This window comes from Alligator mississippiensis, chromosome 1, assembly GCF_030867095.1.
Source record: "Alligator mississippiensis isolate rAllMis1 chromosome 1, rAllMis1, whole genome shotgun sequence".
NCBI classification, from domain to species: domain Eukaryota; kingdom Metazoa; phylum Chordata; order Crocodylia; family Alligatoridae; genus Alligator; species Alligator mississippiensis.
The window spans coordinates 451,550,822-451,577,442 of NC_081824.1; the positions used below are offsets into that span (position 1 = coordinate 451,550,822).

General features: G+C 51.0%; 1 protein-coding gene across 3 annotated transcripts; it reads right to left on the reverse strand.

Annotated features, from left to right (window-relative positions):
- Positions 1-410: 410 nt before the first annotated feature.
- LOC132249645 (coiled-coil domain-containing protein 86-like) lies at positions 411-26,051 on the reverse strand. 3 transcript variants are annotated; one of them, XM_059725256.1, is made up of 11 exons: positions 24,095-26,051; positions 22,634-23,930; positions 21,965-22,030; positions 17,418-17,595; positions 17,091-17,206; positions 15,013-15,093; positions 11,283-11,464; positions 9,106-9,806; positions 6,460-6,528; positions 4,822-4,936; positions 411-1,825 (listed from the first exon to the last, which is right to left on the reverse strand). In XM_059725256.1, exons 3-11 carry the CDS (start codon positions 21,988-21,990, stop codon positions 1,650-1,652), a joined length of 1,644 nt encoding a protein of 547 aa, XP_059581239.1. In that variant the 5' UTR covers positions 21,991-22,030; positions 22,634-23,930; positions 24,095-26,051; the 3' UTR covers positions 411-1,649. The 3 variants fall into 3 exon arrangements, with proteins under 3 accessions (XP_059581239.1, XP_059581235.1, XP_059581244.1); XM_059725252.1 differs by having other exon boundaries at positions 22,634-26,051; XM_059725261.1 differs by lacking the exon at positions 6,460-6,528 and having other exon boundaries at positions 412-1,825; positions 22,634-26,051.
- Positions 26,052-26,621: the final 570 nt, after the last annotated feature.

Here is a 26,621-nt window from a genome sequence, read left to right on the forward strand (position 1 = left end):
GGGGGTGCCTGGACGTGAGGTGCCCCCAGGGACGCACTTAGAGCCTGGAAGGTGGTCAGGCTCAGTGAGGTGGGTGGTTCAGCGCAGGAGCAGTAGCCACTGGCCCACCACGTGTGATGGTAGCTGTGGGATCCGACAACCTGCTGTCTTGAAGGCATCATTTGGGGAAGGGAACAGAGTCACTGGAAACCCTTGAGCAAACAATCTCTCGTTTGGCATTGGGTCAAGTGGGCAGCGTAGATAGCTGGGGTGACTGACGAGTATGACCACATGACTGTGGGCAACTTGAAAGAGGTGATGAAAGAGAGAGGAAGGAGCAGAAGAGAGAAGACCTGATTAAGATCCTGTGTGATGATGACCGCCTGCAAGATCACCTCTGCACGTGCAGGCAGAACCCGAGGGGCCATCCTCTGAGTGGGACTTGTGCAAATACCAGCTGCAGCTGGAAGCTGAGGAGCGCAAGCTCAAGCATGACCTGGAGCTGAAGCGAATGGAGATGGTGGAGAAGGAGGCCCAGCACCAGCACAAAGAGGTCCAGCGCCAGCATGAGCATGGTGGCCAAGAGGCCAGGTTCAAGTGTAAACACCATCTCGCAGTACTCAGGATGCAGTCAAACCCTGGAGTTGCAGGCGCTTAGCGAGCCCCAGCTGCTCCCTCAGGCTGAACACACCAATCTCCCCTCACAACAAACATGGAGATGATCCAGAAGCCTTCCCAAAACAGTTTGAAAACCATGCATGCCAATGAAAGCTGGGAAAGGTCTTGAGCATATAACTAACCTCGTCTCCCGAGAGTGTTTGTGCATCACAAACTGTTGGGGACCAGGCTGTGACCAGGGAGCCAGCGAACAGGGACTGCCAACAGGGGAGCAGTTTGACTGCAGTTCACAGGCCAGGCATGGGCAGGAGCACGTGGGGGCTTATGCCAGAGACTTCAGGGAAGTGAAGGAGGAGGGGTGCTACTATGGGGTGGTGACACGGAGCGCAGCCAAGGCCCCTGCCCTGCTGCTGCCTCCGGCCCGCAGCTCCTGTGAGGCCTCCACCCAGACAGGCCCCTTGGATGGGTGGGCAGTGCCCTGAGCCCTGTCTGCGGGGGCTGCCTGGCGGGACCTCTGAGGCCTGGGGGTAGCGTGGGGGCCGGGAGTCTCTTGCCTGTCCCACCTGTGCCCGGACTGAGGCCCTGGAGGGGCAGGTGAGGGGGCTCCAGGCAGAGGTGAGCAGGCTGAGGGGGATCAGGGCAATTGAAGAAGGGATTGATGGCTACTTTCATTCTCTGCAGGATAAGGGAGGAGCACCAGGAGGTATGGGGGTGGGTGGGAAAGGGGCTGTGGGTTGGGAGTGAGGGGCACCGGCAGGGCTGGGGGGGCAAGGGGAAGGGTATATACCCCTTCCCCCACCCAGGGGTCTGCTTTCTTGCAATTGCAAAACCCTACCCTTATCCCCGCCTTGTAACAAACCTCCCTCCCATTTTCCCCCTCTCCCTCCCACTCCTTGTGCCCAACATCCCTCCTGAACATAAATTATATTCCCTTCTGCTCCCCATTCCCACCTGACCCCATCCCTCCCATGCCTGCACCCCAACCCCCCACAGGTTCCCAGTCTCCCCCAGCCTGAGAATGGTATTCGTGTCAGCTCCTTGTCAGGATGCTCTCATTCGGGTCTGACCCTGCTGCCTCTAAAGAGGCGAGGTAGGCGCCTCCTCTTTTTCTTGTCTGCAGCAGACAATGGGGAGGCACGGAAAGCTGGCTTTCTTCTTTGGCTGATGTCTGCGTTCCCCTGGCTGTTCATATAAGAAAGCACATTTGCTTCCTGTGGGAAGACTAGCTCTGCAGAAAGAGAAAAGCAAAGAAGCGTCGAGTGATTGACTCTGGATAGTAGCACTGCAAGCAAGCATAGAAAACTGGTGAGCATTCAGAGGTGCATGCTGGCTGGACACGTGCCACTTAGAAGTCTAAATAAGGTTCTTTAATTTGGTTTTTACTAATTATAACATCTCCTTTCCCACCAGCAAAAGTATGAGAAGATGTTGTACCGTCCAAAATTATGCTTCTGGAAGTCTGATAACACCAAACTTACCTGTGCACTACATGAAACAGTTTTCTGGCTCTGAGATCATTGACTACAGACAGTAGCATGACGTATACACACAGGGCTGTACATTTAGGTTGAAAGGCAATCATTTGACTTGCTTCCTTAATGCATCATTTCCATGTGTGGTTTTCTACGGCTTGCATGTGTTGGGTCCTTTATTCAACAAAAAGGTCAAGGCAAATTCTTTTCCATTCAGCTGAAACAACCCCTTTACCTCATCATTAACCAAGAGCAGGGATTGAACTTTGCCTTTTGGCATCAGAGGAGATTGCTGCTCCCTGAGCTCACAGGTCCCTGTCTGCTAGCAATGGGAGACAGCTGTTTTCCAAAAAGGTGCCTGTGTGGGGAGGGGGGACACTGGGGTGTTGGGTTGCTGGTTCCCGGAGGCGAGCAGAAAGAAACCTGCTCAACCTGGCTTTCTCCCCTCCCTTTGCATCCTCCCTCTCTTCACTGGCTCTGAAAGAGGGCTGTAAATCCAGTGCAGGGCCTGATACTGCTGCTGATTTGATGGTGATGATAGTTTGACCTCGCAATGGTCAGGGACTGATGGTAGACTCTCCTCCTGCCACTCAAGATACTCAGCAGGCTTAGGGCTTGCCAAACACTGCAAGTACAATGCCTACAATCAAATAGCCTTCTGTGAAGGTGAAGCTATTCTGTGGGTGATGCTCTGGATTTATACAGTGCTTTCCCCAGTAGGGTCTTTGACCATAAGTATGGCTTTTGGCATGACAATAGTTCAAATAAATAGTAAAGATTAGCGTGGGCATGCAAAACCTCAAACAACTGGTGGCCAGGATCCCATGGACAGTAAGTTTAAAGGAAAAAGGAATCGGGGAATTTGGTTGTACCTTCGAGAGAATATTAAGGGCACTAGGATATGCCATCCCTGTGTAAGGAAGGTTAAGAATCACATCAGCGGACTGGCTTGTCTAAACAGCAAATGCTTTTGTGACTTGAAATTTAACAAGGAATCTCTCCAAATGTAGAAACATAGCTACAATACTACAGATGACAAGAAAGGAAAACTCCAGGCAGACCAAGGCACTGCAATACAGCTAGTCCGAGACACACAAGCATCCTGTGAAGTTACATGTCAAGGACCAAAGGAAGTGTAGGTCCATTACTGACTGGGGAAAGGGAATTAAAATTGCTCGATACGGAAAAGGCAGTGTGTTTAATGACCTCTTATCTCAGTCCACATAAAATGTGTCCTAGAGGTCTCAAGAAACTGAGCATACACTTAGGAAATCTGCAGATGATGCCAAGCGAGGTAGGACAGCAGATGATCTGGAAGATAGGTTGAGGATTCTCAATGACCTTGACCAATTGGAAAAAATGGTCTTAAATTAATGAAAGGATAGTATAATAGTTACAGGAGTAGAGCACAAGCTAAATATGAGTCATCACTGCAATATTCTTACAAAAACTGATAAAGAACAAGAGCATATGGGGCTGTATTAACATGCATGTTGTGTGCAAAGTAGGGGAAACCATTTTTCAATGATATTCAGCATTGGGGAGGCCTTAGCTGGAAAACTGTGGCCAGTTCAAGGCATCGTGCTTTACGACAAACAGATGAACTGGAAAGAGTCTGGAGAAGAGCAGCAACAATGAGGAAGGGTCTAATATTGTCCTAGACAGGAAAGTTGGAAGACCTGGATTATGTAATCCTGAGAAAATGGAGGGGGTGTTAGAAATCTTCAGAAAGGGTTGTTACTTGTAAAGAGGATCTCTAGTTGTCTGTGATGATAGCAGGTATAGTAACGGGCTTCCATTGCAACAGGGGGCATTTAAGCTGGAAATGAGGAAATACTTCCTAACTCTGGAAGGTGGGGCTAGGCCCTGGGTGTCCTGCTCCCTGGATGAGTAGCCTTCCCATTAGCTTGAACATTAAAGTATGGGAGGGCCCTCATTCTCCTCCCACCTCTCCAATGAGCTTTTGGCCAGCCAAAATGTCATGACTTATAGTACGGCCTAGTGAGCGCATCTGACCTGTTCATGGCTCCAAACATGCTGAGCTGCAGCACAACCCTATCCAAAACGGCAGCTATGTGGCTGTGGCCACGCTGGTTAGGCACACAAGGTGAAGTGGGATATAGCCCTGTGACTCAGTTTACATGCACGAGGAAGAAAGGAGCTGTGCCCATTTGAAACATCTAGTAAACTTCAGTCTTCTCCAGGAAGTTATTGAAGTCAAGGATGTAATCACTCACAAGGAGACGGGACATATCAGGACAAAAAACGGCTTCAGACAATACTTAACTAACTGGAGGAGAGGGAGGCTGTACTGTGCTGCACCAGAATTAATACCGTGATGCGGAGATTACACAAGTCATCACAAATTCCTGGTGCAGAGGTCGTAGATTTTTTCAAGCAGGATGGATTTCAGGGAGTGGATCTGGACTGTGTCGTCCCTGTGGCTTTCTGGGCACCAGTCAGGGTACAGGTGACGCTCCCAGACCTTTCTTCTGTTTCATTTGGCCCTGACTTCAGACAGCGGGACACATGTCAGCGCTGGATCTCTAATTGTCAGTCTTCCCCAGCTGCATGCATGACATCCCAAAGGGGAGTAGAGGTGTGCTGACTCCTACCAGGTAATCAAGAGGGAGGTCTACTCCACCTGGCTATGAGATGAAGCACTGCACTATTTCTAAAATGGATTCATAGGCATGTTCTTCTGCAAATATGAGGAGGATATTTGAACCAGCAAAAAGTTTTGCTCTCTTACCTTTGTGTTCCGAAATGACCTGCACAAGTTGGTAGTTTCCAGCTTCCTCCATGTCCAGATCATATTTTCTCATAATTTTTGAGATCACATCTCTAGTTGTGTCTTGGCTCGTTAACTGGAAAAAGCATTTTGCAGTGAATAATTTTACTTCCTTGTTTCTTGACATTTGTTTTCACTTTATCTATCTGGCATGTTGGTTTGGTGTCTCATCGCTGAGGTACAGACAGTGCACAAATGGAAATTACAGAGAGATGGAAATAGTATTGTGCACAGAACATCCTAGCAAAGGGTGACGGTTTCTGTGTGTATTTTACTCTACCAAGCTGCGTCTCTAGATTTGGTTTGTCCCTAGTGTAAAAAAGACCACTATGCATGTTCTTTTATTTTGCCTCTGTCTCTCGGAAATCTTTCATTGCAGCGTGGTCACCCACACGTAGCAGAGTTTCAGAAGCCACTAGGCTGGTCCTATGCCATCAAGGCTTTACTTGCCTAAATCTACCTTGGGCCAGTGAGATGGCACAAGCAGCATCTCCCTCACCATGTGTCTGGCCCAGGGTTTCCCTCTAAACGGTTTCCCTTTCACTGGAAAGGCCCATACAACCTTCTCACAAACAACTGGGAGAAACATGGGGAAAAGCAAATGACTCCAAAGCAGATAGACAACTGGCTCAGCAGCCACAAGCAAAGGTCATTCTGCATGGATCCAGGTGGGAATGGCAGGAGGCTTTGAGTGGACTTCTACAGGGATCTGCCCTGGCTCCGCTGCTGTTCAGATGATTTGGATGCAGGAATAAAGAGCTTCCTGAGCAAATTTGCAGAGAACTCAAGACTGGGAAGGACAGCAAACGCACTGGGAACAGTGTCTCTTGGCTGGGGATTTGGACTCGGGTGTGCTGATTGCTCTTGTTAGAACTAAAAAAACCTACAAGTTCCTGGGTTTTGCTTCTCTGCTTGGGGTCCTACCAAGCACCACATTTGGGATTGGACCTCCGCCTCCTTGCTTTAACTGTAGCGGGTTATGGTTCTTCTTGGTGTTTTGGGCATTGAGAATAGTAGTTGTGTGGGAGGTTGGTTTCTGCAGTATTAAGAATAGGTCAGACATAACTTGAGTGGAAAGGTTTAGTTAGGAATCATCCTGCCTTCAGCAGGGGGTTAGATTAGATGGCCTCCTGAGGTCTCTTCCAGCTCTACTTTTCTATAAGAGAAAATGAGGGGTAATACACTATGATATTTAGAAGTATATGCCCTTTGGGATCCTAATTTTCTAGTGCTATACAGCATCTTTCGGTGACTTGCCTCCAAGCTGCTCTTCAGTGTATCTGTCTGCCTACCTGTGCACACACGCCCATTCATACAAATGGCGTGCATGGTTTCTTGGTACCTTAGTCAATGACTGAGGACAAGTGGTGGATATTATCCAGCTGAAAGCCCAGAGAAAAGTTTGGGAGGTGGAATGTACTTTGACTACTAAAATAACAATGTCAATTCACCTAAGAATCAAGGGCATGAGGTGGCCCCTAATATTTCAAAGCTTTGTCTTGGTGTGAATCAGAGCAGCAGAGAATTTACATGTAACTTGTCATCCCGAGTGAAAACACATCCTGTAATAAATCTACACAGCTCTTCCACATCACTTACCAGAATGCCTTTGTACACAGCACCTTGACTGTTCGGCACTGAGCAGTGAATGATGTAGGCGTCTTCGTTCTTCTGGGAGTAAGGTGCAGACAGAGCAGATCAGAGGTGGAGGAAGGAGGAGGTGATGAACACGCAGCCATGGAAGGTATGCATGAAGGAGATAATGAGCATTCAGAGAGGTAAATAATGAAAAATAAATGAAGGGAAAAAGTCAGAAACATGATGGAAGCAGTAGGGATGAAAGAGCAGAACCAGAAGCAGGTATTTTGGGTCTATGCCTGGTTCTTGAATGTTGTTAGTGGTGGTGTCCTACCTCCAGGAGTAACTTGGTTTGGTATTTGTAATGAAGTATTCATATTTAGTATTCCATCTACAACTAACACCCCTGAAACACGGAAGATATCGATTTTTGCCGTTTGAAATGGGTGTTTAGTTGGTCTAATAAAAGACAGCACTTTTACCCAAAGAACCTTGTCTGCTGAAAGAAACGGTAGCATTCCTGACTGCACTATGTGCTTTGCTCAGGAAGGAGCTCCTGCAGGGCAGATGCGCCTACTGACCTTTCTCTGCCATTACCTATTGGGCAAGGTTGTGATATGGAAAGTAATATTCCAAAACCCTGGAAACTTTGCTTCCATCTTCTGCACTCCTTTGTGTTTACAGACTCCTCTGACTTCTGCCCAGCTGGGGAGGGAGGCATGGGACAGGGGCAGGAGGGCAGGGGAGCCTGGGATGCGGGCACAACAGTGCGGGGAGTGGGGGATATGCCTCGCTGCCTCTTGCCCAGCCAGGACGGATGGCAGGGAGGGGCACAATGCAAATACAGCTTGCTCCAGGTGGAAGGGGGCAAGCAGTAGCAGGGCATAGACCCCACTCCCCGCACTGCTGTGCCCACATCCCGTGCCTCTCTGCCCCGGCTGGGTAAGTGGCAGTAGGGCATCGCCCGCCAGTTGCCCATCCGGGGTGAGGGGGCACAGGATGCAAGTGCAGCAGTGCCGGGAGTGGGGGCTATGCCCTGCTGCTGTTTGCCCCCTTCCACCCAGAGCAAGCCGCGCCACCCCCAACCCCCTCCCCAAGTCCCACATCCCCCTGCCCCAGCTGGGCAGCTTGTCCCAGCCTCAGCCCTAGCTCCCGCCCCAATCCCTTCCTCACTGGGGGGCAGTGCAACTCAGTCGAGGCCTGGCCTGGTTTAGTATAGCACCATGAGCTTTTGGGTAGCTCTGGGCCACTCATGCTGTCACTTGCGGGTGCCCCGTGCCCCTCACGGGGACTGTGTGTTGAGGCGGGATGGGTCCTGCGTGCATGAAACAGGCCCCACCCGATGGCACGTGGTGCCCATGCACGCAGGACCTGGGCCAGCATGACAGGTGGTCTCCGGGAGTGGGCCCAGGTGATGTGGCAGAGCAGCGGCCAGTGCCGAGCCGCGCTGCTGTGCCACATGGGGGGATGTGCCAGGAGGCCCCAAATGCCCCAGTGCTCACTGCTGCTGCCAGTGAGCTGCGGGCTGTGCACGGGAGGCTGAGGTATTGTGGGGGTAGGTTATGTGGGGGAGCTGTGGGCCCTGCAGGGGGCATGTGGGCCTGGCAGGGGGGGAATGCTGTGGTCCTGGGGGCGGCAGTCCATGTGCTGTGTCAGGGAGTTATGCCCTGTTGGGGGGCAGAGGACCCACCCTACCTGAGCAGCATCCTCCCACAGTCCCCGCCCACCCACAGCCCCCCCACAATCCCCCCACACCTATCCCCACCCCCTGTCCCACCTCACTCCTGCAAGCAGCTGCTGGCCCCAGGCTCTATCTCCCCCTCGCTGCAGATCTGGAAGGAGCTGGGTGGGCTTATTTTGCCCCAGATGGCACAACTTGCCCCACACCAAAGGGTGTGGCCAGGCATTTGGTGAGCCAGAAATCCCCGGCTCAAATACATGCCGCTCCTATTTGAGCTGCTGCAAGCACACATGTGTGGACGTGCCGTAAGGGTGCAGAGAGAAGTGGAGCTCCCAGCTCTAACTCAGAATGATTTTTGCAAAGCGTTCTGAGTTCCTACATTGCCTGAGACCAAACAGAAGTTCACTGTTGGTCTGGAGGGGTGGGGATCTAGCTGCCCGCTGGGAGCCTGCAAGCAGGTTTCCACAACAAGGGCCAAGCTCTGTGCCAGTGTTGGCTGTTTCAGAATGGGAGGGGGGAAAGGCAGTGGAGGGAGCTCGTTCTTGGGGCTCTGCAGCTGGTGTTGAGGGGTGGAGTGGGTGAATTGGAGCCACCCCACTTTGGGGGGCCTGTAATACACTGGCCCCACTCTGTAGCGGGGGCTGAAAAACCCTAAGACTCAACTCCTTCTGCTCCCTTGCCCCCCTCCCATTCTGAAAACACCCACAGGTTGGGAGCCCCAGCAGACACACGTTACACAAGACACTACGTTTTGAAACATCTTTAGCTGACACCACATGCAATGAGGGGCCAGATTTTCACCCAGTGGGCCATTTAAGCTGTTTGCAGCCGTGCGCTTGTGTTTGGTCACAGCTATGAACAGCTTTCTGGGGGACAGGAGTAAACAATGCATGTGGAAATTCAATTTTCATTTATAATACAAATATTGGCAATTCCTCATCCCCTTTTCAAATTGAATACTTTAAACAAAAGGTTCTAGACCATACCTTTTCCTGAGGCAGGTTCCTGGGCTGGTCCCCGGGCAGGTCCCTGGGCTGGCCCTTGGGCTGGACTCTGGGCAGGTCCCCAGGTTGGCTCTCGGGCAGGTCCCAAGGTCGGTCCCCCAAATGGTCCTCGGGCTGGTCCCTGGGCTGGCCCTCAGGCTGGTCCCCAGGTTGGTCCTCCGGCTGGCCCTCGGTCTGCACCCCGGGCTGAACCTTGGGCAGGTCCCTGGGCTGGACCTCGTGCAGGTCCCCTAGCTGGCCCTTGGGCTGGTCCCCAGGTTGTTCCTCCCGCTGCTCCCCGGGCTGGCCCTCGGGCTGCACCCCGGGCTGGACCTCGGGCTGCTCTCCAGGCTGGCCCTTGGGTTGGACTTCGGGCAGGTCCCAAGGTCGGTCCCCCAGATGGGCCTCGGGCTGGTCCTTGGGCTGGCCCTTGGGCTGGTCCCCAGGTTGGTCCTCTGGCTGGCCCTCAGGCTGCTCCCCAGGCTGGACCTCGGGCAGGTCCCTGGGCTGGTCCTCGGACAGGGCCCCTGGCTGGCCCTCGGGCTGGTCCCCCAGCTGGTCCTTGGGATGAACCCCAGGTTGGTCCTCCGGCTGCTCCCCGGGCTGGCCTTTGGGCTGCTTCCCGGGCTGGACCTCAGGCAGTTCCCTGGGCTGGCCCTTGGGCTGGTCCCCTGGCTGGTCTCCTGGCTGGTCCTCAGGCTGGCCTAGATACACCAGTTTATTTTGAGCTAAATGAGGTGAGTGAAAATGGCTGTACCAGCCTTAGTTATGTATGGATAGTTTATGAAAAGAAGCCACATAAATAGAATTTTTAACAATTGTTCACAAAAATCAGCTCTCTGTCCTCCATTTCTGATTCCTTCCCTCCCCAACTGGCATCTCCCCTCTCTCTCTCTTTATCTTAACTCAGTAAAATCAACTCTAAATCTTGTTCTACAAGATGTTAACCTCTTAATTTCCACTGGCATTTCCCCTATAGTCTAACTCATTGACACTTCTCAGTCAAGTGAGGTGTCTGTCACTCAAAGTTTAAGAACCTTTTTCAAATATTACTACAAGAAATAAATGCAAGAACAAAACCCCTGGAAACTTCTGCTTGCTTTGAACAAGAGTTGGATCGAAACATAGACCTGAACATTTTCTTGGCCCACTGGAACCAAATCCAGGACAGAACCTCATTAGACACCTATTAGCAACCTTGGAGATATGAATGTTTTTGGGGCTGAAGAAAAAGTTGGCCGGGGAACTCCCTTTTTGAGGGATGCAATGCATCTTTTAACCACCTTTAAATGCCTGAGTTTATCTGGCGGTGAACCCAATTCTAAAATAACACCTTCTTTCTGGAACATCCACCAGGTCAAGTTTACGGGGTTAAAATACTGCTTTGCTTTTGTATCCTCTATTTCATATATCATTTGTTTTCACTTCTGTGCCAAAGCGAGACATTAGCACATTGCACCAGGTCCAAGAAGCATACCCAGCAAGTGATTTGCCACAGGAAAGTTTCTAACTGGGTTAAGGACCGTGTGTCAATTTGACGCTGGACATATAGCATTCTTATATTGCCACAGCTCACCATTGTTTCAGCAGGTCTTTGACCTGGAATGTAAGTTATTTCTCTGTCCTTGGAGGTCAGAAGCCCATCGCTCAAAGAGGAAACAACAGTCACACGCACTTCCTGTGCTATGGTGGTCACTAGCAAGACATGCTTCACGACAAAAAGGCTTTGCCTGAAGCTGCCTTTGGTCAGAGCACGGTAACACCTGATGAGATTTTTCTCTTTGCAAGGGGAGAAGTAGGTAGAGAGCAGCTTTGGCCATACTTCCAAGGTGCTGAAAATGCAAAGGCAATTTGCCTCTTGGCTGCTGCTCTGACTCTTGTGCGCTGGCAAATTCTCTGAAATGCCAAGTTGCCAGTTTCCAATCCACACGACCAGGCCTGTGATTCCCCACTGCAGATTTGTGTTTCTACCCACTCTTTACCCACTCTCCCAGGAGAGATTCACCAGGGACAGAGCCAGAAAAACCCAAAAGTCTACAGGGCCTGATCCTGTCGTGTAAGTGATATCAGGATTAGGCCCTGGCAATATAATTGTTGCTAACATTTACCTCCCAAAATGCAATTCTTTAGTGCAGTTTCGGAGATGATGAAGTGATAGCTTGAAAAAAAATATAACTTACTCTCATTTTCTGCTTCGTTTTGAAACTGGTGGAGGAGGTGTTTGGCCTCCATTTCAACGTCACAGCCAGGGACGTTCTTGTTCAGGTGTGCTATTACTTTCTGCAGTGTGTGGTACTTCGGCGGCTCTTTGAAATCTTCAGGGCTGAAGTGCAGCCAAGTTTTCAAGAAGAAGATGATTGGACTGAAAAGAAATACATTGACAAAATCCAGTCATAATCAGTCTTTGTAACAGTGATATTTGTCATTCAAACTTGTATAAAAAGATGAATCTATTCCTTCTGCTATGAGCAAGCAAGGCATTCTGATCTGGGCACCTTTTTCCGTAATCCTGGTCTAAACTCACTGACACACATTTTACCACTCTTAATTACTCATCAAACTAGTGAACGAACACTGAATTGTATCCTCAAGATGCAAAATATAGGACAATTATAACTATTATTAGCGATATCACCATCCTCCAATTTGATCTAGTATTACAGCAAACAAAGTAAAAGAGACACAGGAAAACACGAACATCCTGCCCCAAACACAACCTTTACACAACACACAAATTGCCTGGCTTTCTCACTTTCTACTTTTCTTGCTTTCTTTTTTTCTTGCTACATTTGGGCCACTTTCTGCAGTGCTTCTCTCCTAGTGTCACACAAAGAAGAAATGCCTACTTGAGTGGGTAAACTTCAGCTAAGTCACTACTACAGCTTTTGAGGTCTGCCAGTCTCTCCCCTTGCTCTCCCACAGACAGGCAGGAATAATGCCCATTCTCCTGTACAGACATGATACATAGGACCGTAAGAATCACAATCTGGCTCAGAGCAGAGGCCCCGCTATCTCACAACACTGTCTCCACAAGTGGTAAGGAGCAGATGTTTTGGAGGACAAGTAGGAGAAAGTGAATAGAGAGATGCATCCTCCGTCTCGATGTTTGCTAAGTCACCACGCACGTGGACATCCCTAAGCCCTATGACTGACAGCCCCAGATTGACAACTTTTGAAAGGGTAGTTGCAATCTTTTCCTGAACCTGGTTATAGTACTGGCCTCCACAACATCCGGGGGTGATGTGTTTCACAAATTAGTGAGGTGTGAAAAAGTGCTCCCTTTTGGTTGTTTCAAACCTGGTGCCTCATCATTTAATGAGGTGGCCCTAAATTCTTGTATCAGGAGACAGTAAATACAGGTTTCCTTCGATTTCTTCTCTACACGCATTCCTGGAGCACGGCACATCAGTCACATTTGCATAACGCAAACCCACTTTACAATTCATAGATTCATAGATGTAGGGTGGGAAGGGACCTTGTAGATCTGCTAGTCCGACCCCTGCCCTGGCAGGAGAGAAAACTGGGCTCAAATGACTCCAGCCAGGTAAACGTCGAGCCTCCTCTTAAAGACCCCCAGGGTAGGAGCCAGCACCACTTCCCTTGGGAGTTGGTGCCAGATCCCAGCCGCTCTGACTGTGAAGCAGTGCCTTCGGATGTCTAGTCTAAACCTACTCTCTAGCAACTTATGGCCGTTATTCCTTGTTACTCAGGGAGACCTCAGGGGAACAAGGTCTCACCCAAACCCCGCTGGTCCCCCGTAGTAAGTTTACAGATGGCCACCAGGTCCCCCCTCAGCCTTCTCTTGCAAAGGTTGAACAGGTTCAGGTCCCATAGCCTCTCCTCATAGGGTCTGCCCTGCTGTCCCCGGATCATGCGGGTGGCCCTGCTCTGGACCCTCTCCATGCTGTCCACGTCCCACCTGAAATGCAGCGCCCAGAACTGGACACAGTACTCCAACTGCAGCCTGACAAGTGTTGCATAGAGGGGGAGGATCCAGCTGTTCCCCCATCCCCCATATCCAGGCCACTCTTCCCTTCCCCTCCCCCACACATCTGGACTGGAGTTGCCCTGACCCAAACTGCCCCTCCCCATGCATCCAGATCAGGACTGGGACCAAGACTGGCTGCGGCTCCCCGCTGCAGTTTCCAGAGGCTCTGATAAAGCCTTATGCAAAGTATATAGGGGATTAAAACACATCTGTTCCAGAGTGGCCAGTAGACTCAGGAAGTCCTGGTTTCCAAGGCCATTACTTTAGCCACTAATTCATATTTCTTCCCAAGTAAACCCAAAGACAAGCAGGTTATTCAGCACTTTATTAACATCAGACTTAGAGATAAGATCGAGCTTCAACCATCTCAGGTCCAGACTCAACAGCTGCTGCTTCCCAGAACATGCCATACTCGCACTTCACAACCCCACAGCCACCCAGTTAAGAGGATTTCCCGATGGTGGGACTGGTAGGTCAGATATTTTATAGCGTGTAATGGTAAGTATTAATAATCGTTTTGTAGTGTGGTTTGAAAACCTGTGGCTTTCTCTGTAACACCCCCCTGCCAGAATGTCTTAGGAATGAGCAATGTTAAACTTCGGAAAACTAAAAACCCTATTCATGAAACTTTGTAGAAAGGTTGTTTCTGGGAGGGAAGATGCTGTGTAAGGGCTTGGAAGTTAGACTCTCGTCTTGGATTTACTAGTCCTGGGGTACTGACGAGATGGCACATGACAGAAAAGGATGTGGAACTTGTTTTTTCCCAAAAGAAATGAAAGAATTGAAGCTACTTGAACCCTTGCTTAAATCCAATCATTGACAAGCAAGATCATGGGAGTTAAGACAATTTACTTAATGTGGGAAGCTGTGTTAATTTACTTGCCGGAAGCTGTGCTAGCACTCTTATAGAGAAACTCAGAGCCATACGCTCACTGCCGAGAGCTGAAGGGAGTCAGCGGGATCAGCAAGGGGGGGATCAAATATAATCCTTCAAGTCCTTTATACTGCCAGTGCATACCAAACCTCAGAGCATGCAGATGACAATGTATAGATGTGCTGAGGGAAGGTTCATTAGACTCCTGCCTCTTAAAAACTAAGTAATGGTCCGTATGGAACTAGAGGCAGAAGAAGACATCTTCTTTTTTCATTTAAGAAAGGTTCAGTTTCACCATTTTGAGCATCCAAATGTAAACACAATTTAAAAATCCACAAGGATGAATGATTAATCAAATGACCAATTAACCAATGCTTAAGCAATTCCAGCATGTAGGATTTGGGGGACAGGCACCTGCATGCACACAAACACATGCACGCAGACATACACACATACATGCATCACATGCAAGCACACAGAGATACAGTCATGCAGAAACATGCATGCAGATACATGCACACTTGTGTATGCACAGACACATGCAAGCACACACTTGTGCATGCCAAAAATGTGTGCACACACATGCATGTACACATGCACGTGTGCACACAGGCACATGCATGCACAAACACATGCTCACAGACATACACACATGCATCACATGCAAGCACAATCAGGGCTACATCCCCCCTAAAGTATGTCGGCATTTCCAGAATAGAAAATGAAATCCACAACAGACAATAACATGCATATTTGCATAACATGTGGTGAAAAGAAGCAAGGGCAACAAGCATGCTTTGTTTGTCCCCCAGAAATTATTGACCCCAAAATAAAGGACAGTTTCTGTTCAGTTTTGGGGCAGCATCCCAATCTGTGTCAATTAATGTAGGCATGATACAGTGAATTCTTTGCTGATACCAATAAGGATGGCTCTGTGTGCATGTGTGTGTGTGTGTATATATATATATATATATATATATATGAAAGATGATTAGTTTTACCACATCCCTTGAATCCTGACTGAGGTTTTGCTGTACAGCACACTTACTTCCTGAGGACTGCCCTGGAGTCCGCTGAGAAATCTGGACTTTCATCTCCTCTGCAGCTCAAGGTCTCCAGCTTTCCATGCCTAAACATCAAAATGGATATTTTAGAGAGTTATTTAATAAACAAGCTCAACATACTTGGAAGGGCAGCACCACTAGACTCTTCAGCACCACTAGACTGCACAGCCCATCAGGGTAATAGGACCAGCAGGTGTGATCAGAGATCATGACGGACAAGAACGTAACTACGCCTTAGTAAAATGTCCTTGTCATATCCATTTACGTTCTTATCACTATTCTGATTAGTCTGCAAAAGCACAAAAGAGCAGCAGGAAAACCACTCCCCAAGTCAGAGAGGAAACCAAATCTGGCCAGTTTGGGGGGACAAGGATCACGTTGTGACCCTGAGCAGAGTAAAAGATGTGAGAGGTTTCTTCAGAAATCCCTGCCTTTCCCATAATTACTGGACTATCATGGCTACATCACGCTTTCACTGAGACTCAAATAAAATGTTTTTTTTCTAATAGTGAGGCTGGACAGCAAAGGGGGGATCTGGTTAAATGGAAGAGCTAGATTAGCAGACCTTGTCCTTGGAAAGGTGGGAGGGCTTGGAAGAAAGGAGAAGACTGCATATAGATCGGTGATAACTAGACCTGCTCCCACCCCAGGGCTGCTGGCTTAGTCCAGCACCAAAGAGAGGCTGTTACACATCGGGTGCATCTACACGTGACATTAAGGCGAGCCATAAACTCTGGTGCACTTGGCGCCAGAGTCAACTGCTCCCAGGCACAGCATCTGCACGTGCACCCAGGACCACAGCACTTTGTGCCAGGGCAGAAGAGTCCCAGGCTGAAAGGGAGCATCAGTCCCAGTTCGGGGGCAGCACTGGGCAATGGAGGGACTGGCCGGGCACGAAGGTGCTACAGAGTGGAGCGAGGAGGCAGGCAGCCCCTGTAGTTAGCACCCTTGTGCCCCAAGGAGTCTCTTTCTACAGGACTTTGGTTTAACATAATTTCTTCTCCGGCTGTCAGCCCACCCTCATCCTGCTGAGGACCAGATTGAGACTGCCCTTTGGGGAAGGGCTGCTGTGATAAGATTTCCCCTCCGCCCCTCATGTTCTCCATACGCGGAGAGGGGCTGTCGCATTTTCTGAAGTCGTGAGAGTATTGAGACTCCTCTCGCTGTTCACTCTCAGATGGATATCACCTTTCAGTGGCATATCACCACAAAGAGGACAGGAAGGAGGTCAAGTCTTAGCCCTGTCCCCCTCCCTCTTCTGCTTCCTTCTACACCAGGGCATTTCCAGCAACTAAATGGTACAATTTGGCCCACCCTTTCGTGTGACATTACATTAGAAGAATTAGTTGCAAAATAAAGATGTTAATTATTTGCTGCTAGGAAAAATAGAAGTCTTCTTTACCGACTGTTGTAGGGAAAAACTTGGCCATTGCAAATCTATACATATTAAAGGCTGCCCACATTTTCCATTGAAATATGCTTGTGGGAGAATTTAATGCTGAGACATGGTTCCTAATGGTATGCTTTATACCTGTTCTGGAGACCACTGCTAGGGGCAGGCAGGAGGCAGGGCAGGGTGGCACTGAGACAATAACTTGTTCAGAGAGCTACAGACTTTTGTTGGCCTTCCTCAGACACTATGAACGGACTTGCAGAGAGCAGGGGGACGAGATAGAAAGGTCCTGATCCAGCACAGGCCGATTCATGCAGCAAAGAGTTACGCACAGGGACAGCGACAGCCTGGATTTGTTAACTCTGGATTTTCCCAGCAGTGTGTTGAGCTGTTTGGAGGACTGCTTGCCTCCAGCTGTCCTCTCTTTCCACTAAGGAACCAAGCAGTCCAATTTACTTATTGGTCTCCTTGTTTGAGGAAGTACTCAGCTCTGAGGAGGCATTTTCAACCCTGTTTCAACTGAAACACTGACTTTTTCAAGCTCGTTAGAAATACATGCATAGCATTAACTTCTTAAGTATGCCATCTTCAAAACTATTTGAGATCATTTCTTGCAACGTCCCACCTCTAAAGGCCATCACAGCTTCCTCCACAGCTCTTGGCTCTTACCTGCTGAGGAGCATTTCTAGGACCTCACCAGGAGAGGCAAAGGTCCTGTATGTTGCGAAAAATGTATGTATGTTCCCAAAATCCTCCAGAAGAGCATCTACATTTTTCTGCATGACCTGTGAAACAAAAGAAGAAAATCATGACATCAGTCATGAAACAAGCAGTCTCCCCGCTCTGAAACTCGGGGAGGGTGGCAGTGGTGCTGGGTGGGGGGTCGGGGGGCTATGGTGAATTTTGGAGTGGCTGCTGTCCCCCATCCCCAGAGCCCTACTGGGGCCTCCATCTGCCCCCCACCCACGGCCCTGTCCCCTTCCTCCACAGACTTACCTGCAGCTGCAGCTGCTGCCTCCATTGAGCCTGCAAGGTCCTCCAGTCTCCGCTGTCAAATAGCTGCTCCTGCCCTTCCTGGCTGCCTGCTCGGGGCCTCGGCTCTCGGGTGCGGAGGCGCTGGAGGAAAGAAGGCAGAGGGATGCAGCTGCACCCATAGCCCTCCTCCTGCTCTGCCCTGTTGAGGAGTTCAAAACCTGGTTAATTGGAAGTTATTACTTCCAGTAGTGTAAGGAGCCAAGATGATTAGGTGTTAAGATTCATAGACTGTCGAGTCGGAAGGGGCCACGAAGGATCATCGTGTCCGACCTCCTGCCTCGGCAGGAAAGAGGGCCGAGGTCAGAGGACCCCAGCCAGGTGCCTATCTAGCCTCCTCTTGAAAACCTCCAAGTTGGGTGAAAGCACCACCTCTCTTGGAAGCCAGTTCCAGATTCTGGCCACCCTTACTATAAAAAATGCCTTCCTAATGTCAAACCTGAATCTACTCTCCGCTAGTTTGCACCCATTATTCTGAGTTACTCTCTGGGGTGCTCTGGTAAACAGCGCATCACCAATTCCCTGCCATCCTCTCTGATGAAGTTATAGGCGGCTTCGAGGCTGCCCCTCAGCCGTCTCTTGTAAAGACCGAAGAAATCCAGATCTCTCAACATCCCCTCACAGGGTCTTTCACAGAGACCACTAATTATGCGACTGGCCCTCCTCTGGACCCTCCCCAGATTCTCCGTGTCCCTCCTGAAGTGGGCACCCAAAACTGGACACGGTACTCCAGCTGCAGCCTGACCAGTGCTGCATCGAGCGGGAGCATCACCTCCCTCGATCTGTTGCTCATGCATCTGCTAATACAAGACAAGGTGCGATTAGCTTTGTTGATGGCCTCATTACACTGCCGGCTCATGTTCATCTTGGAGTCAACTGTGACTCCAAGATCCCTCTCAGCCTCTGAGCCACTGAGGAGGTCATGCCCCAACCTGGCGGTGTGCTGGGGATTCCTCCTGCCTCAGTGCAGTACCCTGCATTTATCTTTGTTGAACTAAATCCTATTTTGTTCCGCCCATTGATCCAACCTGTCCAGGTCAGCCTGTATCTGCTACCTGCCCTCCAGTGTATTAATTTTTCCCCATAACTTAGTATCATCTGCGAACTTGCAGAGGGTGCTTTCCATACCCTCCTCCAAATCGCTGATGAAAATATTACATGACACCAGTTGAAGGACCAAACCCCACGAGACCCCACTGCCCACCTCCATCCGGGCCAAGAACGACCCGGCTACCGCCACTCTCTGGGTGCTAAGCACATCTATACCTTTCAAAAGAAAACAAAAATAAATCAGAGAGACAAAAACAGAAAAATAAATCAACATGCATTGTGCCACTTCTTTGCACACATCAATCGTGTCCCGATGAGTGTGCACATGCAGTTTGTGGTACTTCAAACCCGTTTCAGGCCCCATAGACCACACGTGGCACATATGCACTCCTTTGCCATGCTGCAGATTTATAGTGTGGTGCCCAAATTTGACACTGGGAGCTCCTGGTGTCAAAAAACAAAAGAAATCAAAGGTGGCACAGTGCACATGGCACCTACGTGTGCTGCCAGAAACAGAGCCTGGCTGGACAGAGCTATGCTCTGGCACCTGGGCAGGCTCCAAGCAGCAGGATTGCTGCCACTGCTGCCCTGGGAGGCCCCAAGTCAAGTTGCTGGGGCCAGCACAGCTGCTGGCTCCAGCCTCCCACCCCCACCCAAGACAGCTTGCCCTGCACCAATCCCATGTGCAAGGGCTTGCACCGCAGCATAAAGGAAATTTATGTCACCTCTATTTTTGCTGTGGCAACCGCATGCCCCTGCATGTGGAGACACAAGCCTAATGACTGTGCCCTGCTTTTATATCCATGCATTGTCATTCATCCTGAAAGATTGCAAAGTGCTTCCCAAAACACAGACTGGACATACCACTGACCTTCGGCCACCCCCGGCAGATACACAGACACGTAGCACACCTGATAGCTAGGGCCTGGGGGAGAAGAATGAGGGGGAACGATGGAAAGACGTTATCCGAGGGACAGGTCTGAAATGATGGGACAGTCTCTCCAGGAGTGAAGGACTAGTGCTGAATTATGTGCACAACAAGTGACAGGGGAACCACAAGCATTGCAGCCAAGGTGGCAGAAGATCCATGTCAATGGGAGAGGGAGAAGTTAAAAAGAAAATGCGAGGATTATTAACTTAACTTCATTTCATCTACTTTACTCTGTGTCCTCTGATCTGAGATATGTTGAATTAAGTTTCAGGAAGACTAAACAGTGGTGAAGATTTCCGTGTTTTGCATTTCCATTGTAGGCAGGACAAAACACTTCTTGCATTGCAGGGAAATAAAGTTCTAGTAACCACTGTCCTGATCATCTTTTCTCATGTGAGCAATGGTCTGAATTACCATAAGGGGGTAACATGGACGGGAGGGAAACAGCCTGTGCCACAGCAACCTGGAGCGGAGGAGTCCATGAAAAAACCTCTCATCCAAACTGCTGGAAGATGTGAGATTCCCCCAGGATTTATAAAGTAGAGCTTTGCGCCTAGGCAACACTGAGAGGATGACGAATTAGAAATGCCTGCCTAGGACACAGTATGTTTCTGTCTTCGATTGAAAATCTCCTGCAGCATCTCATGAATGAATACTGTTTTCTTCTTAATGGCATATAGTCTAATTTTGATAACTGATAGATGAAATGTATCATTCTTAAGACAAAAACCCTTAAAATGAAAGCTGAAGAAATGGATACAGAAGGTGAGCACAATACTGCTGAAAGCATGCATTACTAAAAGCAAAATGCAAAAACTTTTCTATTATTTCAGTGAGTCACTATGAGCTCCTATACGCGGGCAGGGAGCCTGCTCTGACATGCTGGAAATGCAGCACGTTGGAGCAAACTATATGAACCGAGTCTGCCAGAGCCTGGACATCACCGCGCTCCAGCAGGCAGTAGAAAGACGGACACCCAGAGTTAGTCCAATGGTATTAATACCACAGGATTCATAAAGAAGAATATTTCAACTTAGTGCCGTGGTCTTGTGTTTTAGAAAGAGGAATTGTGTAAAGAAAAATGGGGAAGATCCTAAAGTTAAAATTAAATAAATGTATATCCTTACTTTAATTTCAAAAGCATGCCATAATGGAGACACGGACCATGAGCACACTGCCACAGAGCCAGACCTCTTAACAAAAAAAGGAAGCAGGAAGGCATGAAAGAAAAGTGTTATGATATTAAATAGCAAGTTTTAGGAGACTGTTTGCATCAACTCATTTAGAAAATGGAAATTGAAATCCAAAAGAAGCCCACAGAGCCTGAAGTCCAGCGTGAGAAGGGGAGACCAGGATGTTACGTGGGGAGCAAACTGTTCGTCGATTCATGCACTGTCAGGCCTGGAAGGACCTTGTCGATCCTCGGGTCCACCCCTGCACCAGGCAGGACAAGACACAGGGGGTCAAGTGACCGCGGCGCGGTGACATTCCCGTCTCCTCCTGAAGATTTCCAAGGGAGGTGACTGCACCCCTCAGGGTCACAGTCAGGGCAGCCAGGATCTGGAACCAGCTGCCAAGGGAAGTGGTGCTGGCTCCTACCTTGGGGGTCTTTCCAAGGAGCCTGGATAACTACCCAGCTGGGTCACATGAGCTTCAACGTACCAGGGCTCATATGAGCCCAGTATTCATTCCTGCCCAGGGCAAGGGGTCCGACTCGATGATCTGCTCGGGTCGCTTCCCACCCTACATCTATGAAGCTATGAACCACCACTGCGGGGAGTTTCTTCCAGGCTGGACACCCAATTAAACACATAGAAATACATTTTTAAAATAGATTAAAGCAGGAAACTTGGAAAAGAAACAGTGCATCGATGGGACTACTAAGGCATTAAAGAAGAAGACCCCAAAGAAGACCCTTCAAGGCTATCATCCAACACAAAACACTTTAATAATCAGGTTTTGCTTATGTAAATCCCCCAGAGTCAATGGACGGCAACCAATGAAACTGGAAGCAGAATTTAGGGGTCAGTTCAATTACCAAAAAAGCCAACAGAAAAACTGTTCTTGTTGGGTTGAGCCCTCAGCCCTTTTCCTCAGTGTTCAACCAGGGCCAAGTTAGCCTCAATAGCATCTTCTCCTTCCCTAGAATAAAGAGGGGAAATGAAAATGAAGTAAGGCTTCATTGTCGTCTGCGGGCCTCAGGGGATCTTTTCTGGCCCTGCTCCAGAGCTCACTCCACCGCTATGCACAGACACCTGGCTGGGCCATCTTCTTTCCAGTGCAGCTCTCTGCCCTTCCCCTCGCCATGAAAACAGAGTCATTACACGGAGATGGCATTAATCACATTTAACATCACGTGCTGCTGTCAACAGCGACAGGAGTGTTTGACCACACGCACTACTCATTTCCTTACCACGCATTGTGAAGATCTGCTGAGCACTGCATTCTTCAAGTAACACCTGAATCTCTCAAATTCGGCGAGGCAAAAAGAGCGTATAACAGTGAGAATTGACATCTCTACTTGATTTACCTTCCTGTGTCTCCAAAGGATCCCATGGTTGTATCCTGGGATAACAAGCTCTCCAGTTTTCTGTAGCTGTATGAAAGAAAGAAGGAAGAGCAAGTTGAAACCACAACCAGTAATTCCCAGTTACTTGATGTCTGGAGTGAGGGGCAGCATCATGGCCCGGGGGGCAGGGTACTGCAGTTTGGGGGTGAGGGGCACTGGCAGGGCTGGGGTCAGTGGGTTGGGAGTGAGGGGCAGCAGCAGGGCTGGCGGGGGCTGTGGCTTGGCACTGAGGGGCAACAGCATGGGCAGTGACAGGGCACTGGCATGTCCCTGCCCCCACGCTGTCATATCCCCCCGTCCCCCCTCCGCCATGTGACAGGTGTCCTGCATTTTGGACCTGGAAATATGGAAACCCTAAAGCAACCATCCACATCCTCACTGCCCCGTCCGCTGCACCCCTCACCATGCCTGCCCCGCCAAACACCATCGCTCCAAGCACTCCCCCCGCCTCCCCCCATGGCAGGCAAACACACCTAGTCTTCAGTCCTTGGCTTGCTACTGGAGCGGACTGAAGTCATGTTTAGGAAAGAAACGAAAGCATAAAAGTGACAATACCCCCAGCCACAAGTCACCCACCCTAGGACTCCCCAAGTGTGGGTGCAAACACGCCCCTCATTTGCCCACACTTACCCTTGCGGTCAGGGTGATCGCAAGGACACGGGTGTGACCTGACAACAACCAGTGTCGGGTCGGGAGCAGTTGACCTGCTGTGTGCGTCTCCAAGAGCCGCACGGCGACGAGCCGGTTCTAGAAGGGGCCATTGTGATGCGTGTCACGTTCTCCGGGTCTGCCCACCTGCACGTCTCGGCCGTGTCCGGCCGCACCGCTGCATCAGCCACCGGGTGTGAGACAGGGCTTGGCTTGCACACGACCTGATGGTACTCACAAGGAGGGACTCCAACCAGGCCTGGACCCTGCAAGGGTTTCCCTCCAGGGCACTGTGACAGCGGATGAGGAAAGGGACTCCAACAACAGCTCCTAACGAACACCATTTATTGTGTGTGCACAAGAACATACGGCCCAGGTCTATCTCACATGTGTTCCCTGCAGTGACGTAACCTCTATTTCTGTAGGCCGGGGGGCTCCCGCTGGCTCCCAGCTCTGAGCTGTGGGAAAATACACTGTATTACTTGCTGCCTACTGTCGGCCCTTTGACGGTGTGGATCCTCCCAGTCTCTCAGCATTGCACCGCTTTCATGGGTAACTTCCCTCAGTTTCCCTTCAAGCCCTTTCCCTTTCTGGAGGGCGAAATGTTTAACCAGATCCGTGCCCTGGATCTCCCTCTTCTGCCTTTGGACAAACAGCCCTTTCACCAGAGCTGCGGCTGAAGAGGCTCTTTCATGGATATCATGTGCTTACTGCGCCTTGAGGTAATGCTCCTTCTCTGCCATCCTCATGTTACCTTTCCTGCCTGCTTCCTTAACGATAATGGCGCTATCTCTTTCGTTTGGGATGAACGGACTGGAAGATGGACGTATCTTGGTTGAACGACTGTGTTGTGAGATTAGTCCTCGAGAGCTCGATGTCTTCAAATCCCTGAGAGGTGGCCATGGAGAGGATGGAGACGTGCCCTGTTTTCTTCAGCCACAGCAACAGACTCAGAGTAAATCAAGTATTGCAGCAGGGGATATTTTGGTTCGATATAAGACCTTTCGCTCTATATGAGGGTGATTTTTTTTAGGTTTTTTGGAACACGGAAATGGGCTACCCGGAGAGTTGTGCAATCTCCATGCTTACCAATGCGTACGAGCAGGGTTGATGCTTGGCTGGACGGGTTTGTAGGGCGTGCTCCTGCCTTGAGTAGGGGGTGACTAGACGGCCCCGACGTCTCTTCCAGTCCCATAGTTGGTGATTCGATGCTCTCTTGGTGTGCTACTCCAGGGACAGAAGCAGCGGCATAAGAAGATTAGATAAATCCCTTTTGTCACTAAGAGTGAAACACAAGATACATTTGTTATAGTGGCTCCGTGGCCTTGTTTGGGAAAGGGAAGTGAAGTAGAAGACTAAAAAGTCATTTTGTGAGCTTGGGGAGATCAGTTCATGCAAACATTAAAAAAAATAACTATAAAGCAGTGCCCACGTGCTAACCACCTTGGATGTTGGTAGCGTGCTCTCATGACAAAATGTGAAGTCTCCTAGGTCTGAAGGCTGACAAAATGGTATACTTTAAGCACGGATTCACAGATTCACAGATGCTAGGGTGCGAAGGGACCTCAACAGATCATCGAGTCCGACCCCCTGCTTGGGCAGGAAGGAGCGCTGGGCCAGATGCCCCCAGCCAGGTGCCTATCCAGCCCTCTCTTAAAGACCCCCGAGGTGGGAGACAGCACCGCCTCCCTTGGGAGCCCACTCCAAATTTTGGCCACCCTTACTCTGAAGGAGTTTTTCCTGATACCTAGCCTAAATCTGCTCTCTGTCAGTTTGTGACCATTTTTCCTTGTGTGACTCTACTTACCACAGGGGCAATGTGTAGGGATGCACGCATGTACACATGCCCCCCCTGAGCGTGGCACTGCACCCCCTACAAAAACGCACCGCCGACATTGCTGGCAAGGTCTCTGGGTGTTGCTGCCCCCTGGTCAGTGCTCGCCACCACCCCCCACCCTCCGACCGCTGACAGCACCAGTGCCACCTGCGGGAGCTCCCGCTTAGCACCGCCACTCTCCCGCCGCCACCGTCGTGCTCCCGTCACCGCCGTGGGCACGTGTCCTTCATGACGCACCATCTCTCTGCACGTGGGCACGCAGACACACACATATATTCTCCCTGCCATGAATACAGACACATACACATGCACGCACGCACGCAGAGACAGGTGTGCTCTCTACTCACTCTGCATGAGGACACATTAACACGCTCTCCATGCCATGAACACAGATGCATGCACTCACGCACACATGCAGACAGGAGCGCACTGTAGGCACTCACTCTCTGCACATGGACACAGACACAAATATACTCTTCTGCCATGAACACAGACACATGTGCAGACAGGCACACGCACATGCAGAGGAGCGCATGAACACACATGCATGTATGCATGGAGATGCACGCATGCACAAACAGCATACATGCACACGCAGGCAGGCACATGCACACATGCACACACACAGACTCATGCACACAGGCACATGCATGTATGAGTGCACACAGACATGCACACACAAATGCACATGCATGCACACGCACACACATCAACACACATGCACATATGCACAGACATGCACGCACATGCACGCAGACACACGCACATGCATGCACGCACAGACACATGTACACTGACATGCACATACAGAATGGAGAGACGCACACCCTCGTGCCCGCGTGCGGGAATATGCATGCACACACGCGCACACACGCAGGCCGGGGTCCTTGTCCGGCGCGGGCGGCCCCCGCCACCCCCCGGGGCAGCCTGGGCAGCGCGGCCGGCGGAGGCCCGGAGCCCCCGGGGTGCCGGGAAGAGCCCGGCAGGTCGCGGGCGGCGCAGGGCCGGGGGCGGCGGGGCGGCTGCGGCCGGGCTCCCCCTCTGCTCCGGCCGCCTCCTGCCCGGCCCCGGCCCCGGCCCCGGCCCCGGCCCCGGCGCTGCCCCGCTCCGAGCCCCGCAGCCGGCGGGCAGCAGAGGGGAGGGAGCCCGGCCCCGCGGGGGGAGCGCACGGGCCGGGCCGGGCCGGGCCAAGCGGGGCTGCGACCGCCGCCTCCCGCAGTGCCCGGCCCGGCCCGGCCCGGCCGGCTGCAAACGCCCTTCCCCGCAGTGCCGGGGGTGGGGGGTGCGGGCTCGGGCCGGGCTCCGGGTGTGGGCGCGCGCTGCCCCGTGTGCACCCCAACTCTTCTTGGGGTGGGGATCCCAGCCCCCAACGCTGCACATTAGTAGTGCAGGGCATCTGCGCGTGCGGGGTGTCCTGCCACAGACTTTGCGGGGGGAGGGGCTCCCCTACGCCGCTCCCAGGCCCCTTGTTCGGTTTGTCCAGGGCTGTTTGATGCTGATGAGAGAGAAGGCAGTGTAAATGCTCCACCGCTTTAGTTAAGGATCCTTCAGCTTTGTCTCATGGGCAATGCATGCAATTTAAAGAAGGGTATTATGTTCAAAGCGAGTGGGGTGGGGAGTGCTGGCTGCGGGAGCAGGTGCGAGGTTGCAGCCCCCGGACCGGGCACGCCGGTGGGAGCCGGGGGGCGTTGCAAACTTGCCCCCGCCCCTGGCTGCACCCCCAGCTCCCCGCTTGCTGCAAACGCCTCCTTGCCCTGTCCTGCAGCTCCGGGACGTGGGGACAGACAGGCACAGACCCCGTGTTGTTATATTGGAGTAGACATAGGTGCCTCTGTATACAAGGTACCGAGATCTGTATCTATATCTCTCCCCCTCCACCCATGTCCCATCCGGGTCCCAGTCCGAGTGCCCCCGGGCCGGGCCGGGCAGGACGAGGTGGGCGCGGGCAGGCGGCCGTGGCGGAGCTGCGCTGCCCGCACCAGGCAGGTCCCCGCGTGTCCTGCGCATCCCCGGGGCTGGGCCGGGGCAGCCGGGCAGCACCTCTGGTCCCGCTGCACCCTCGCGTTGTAGCATCCCACCGAGACATGCTTGGCTTCTCTCTCTGGTCTGGTGCGTTCAGGGCTTTGCTTTTCT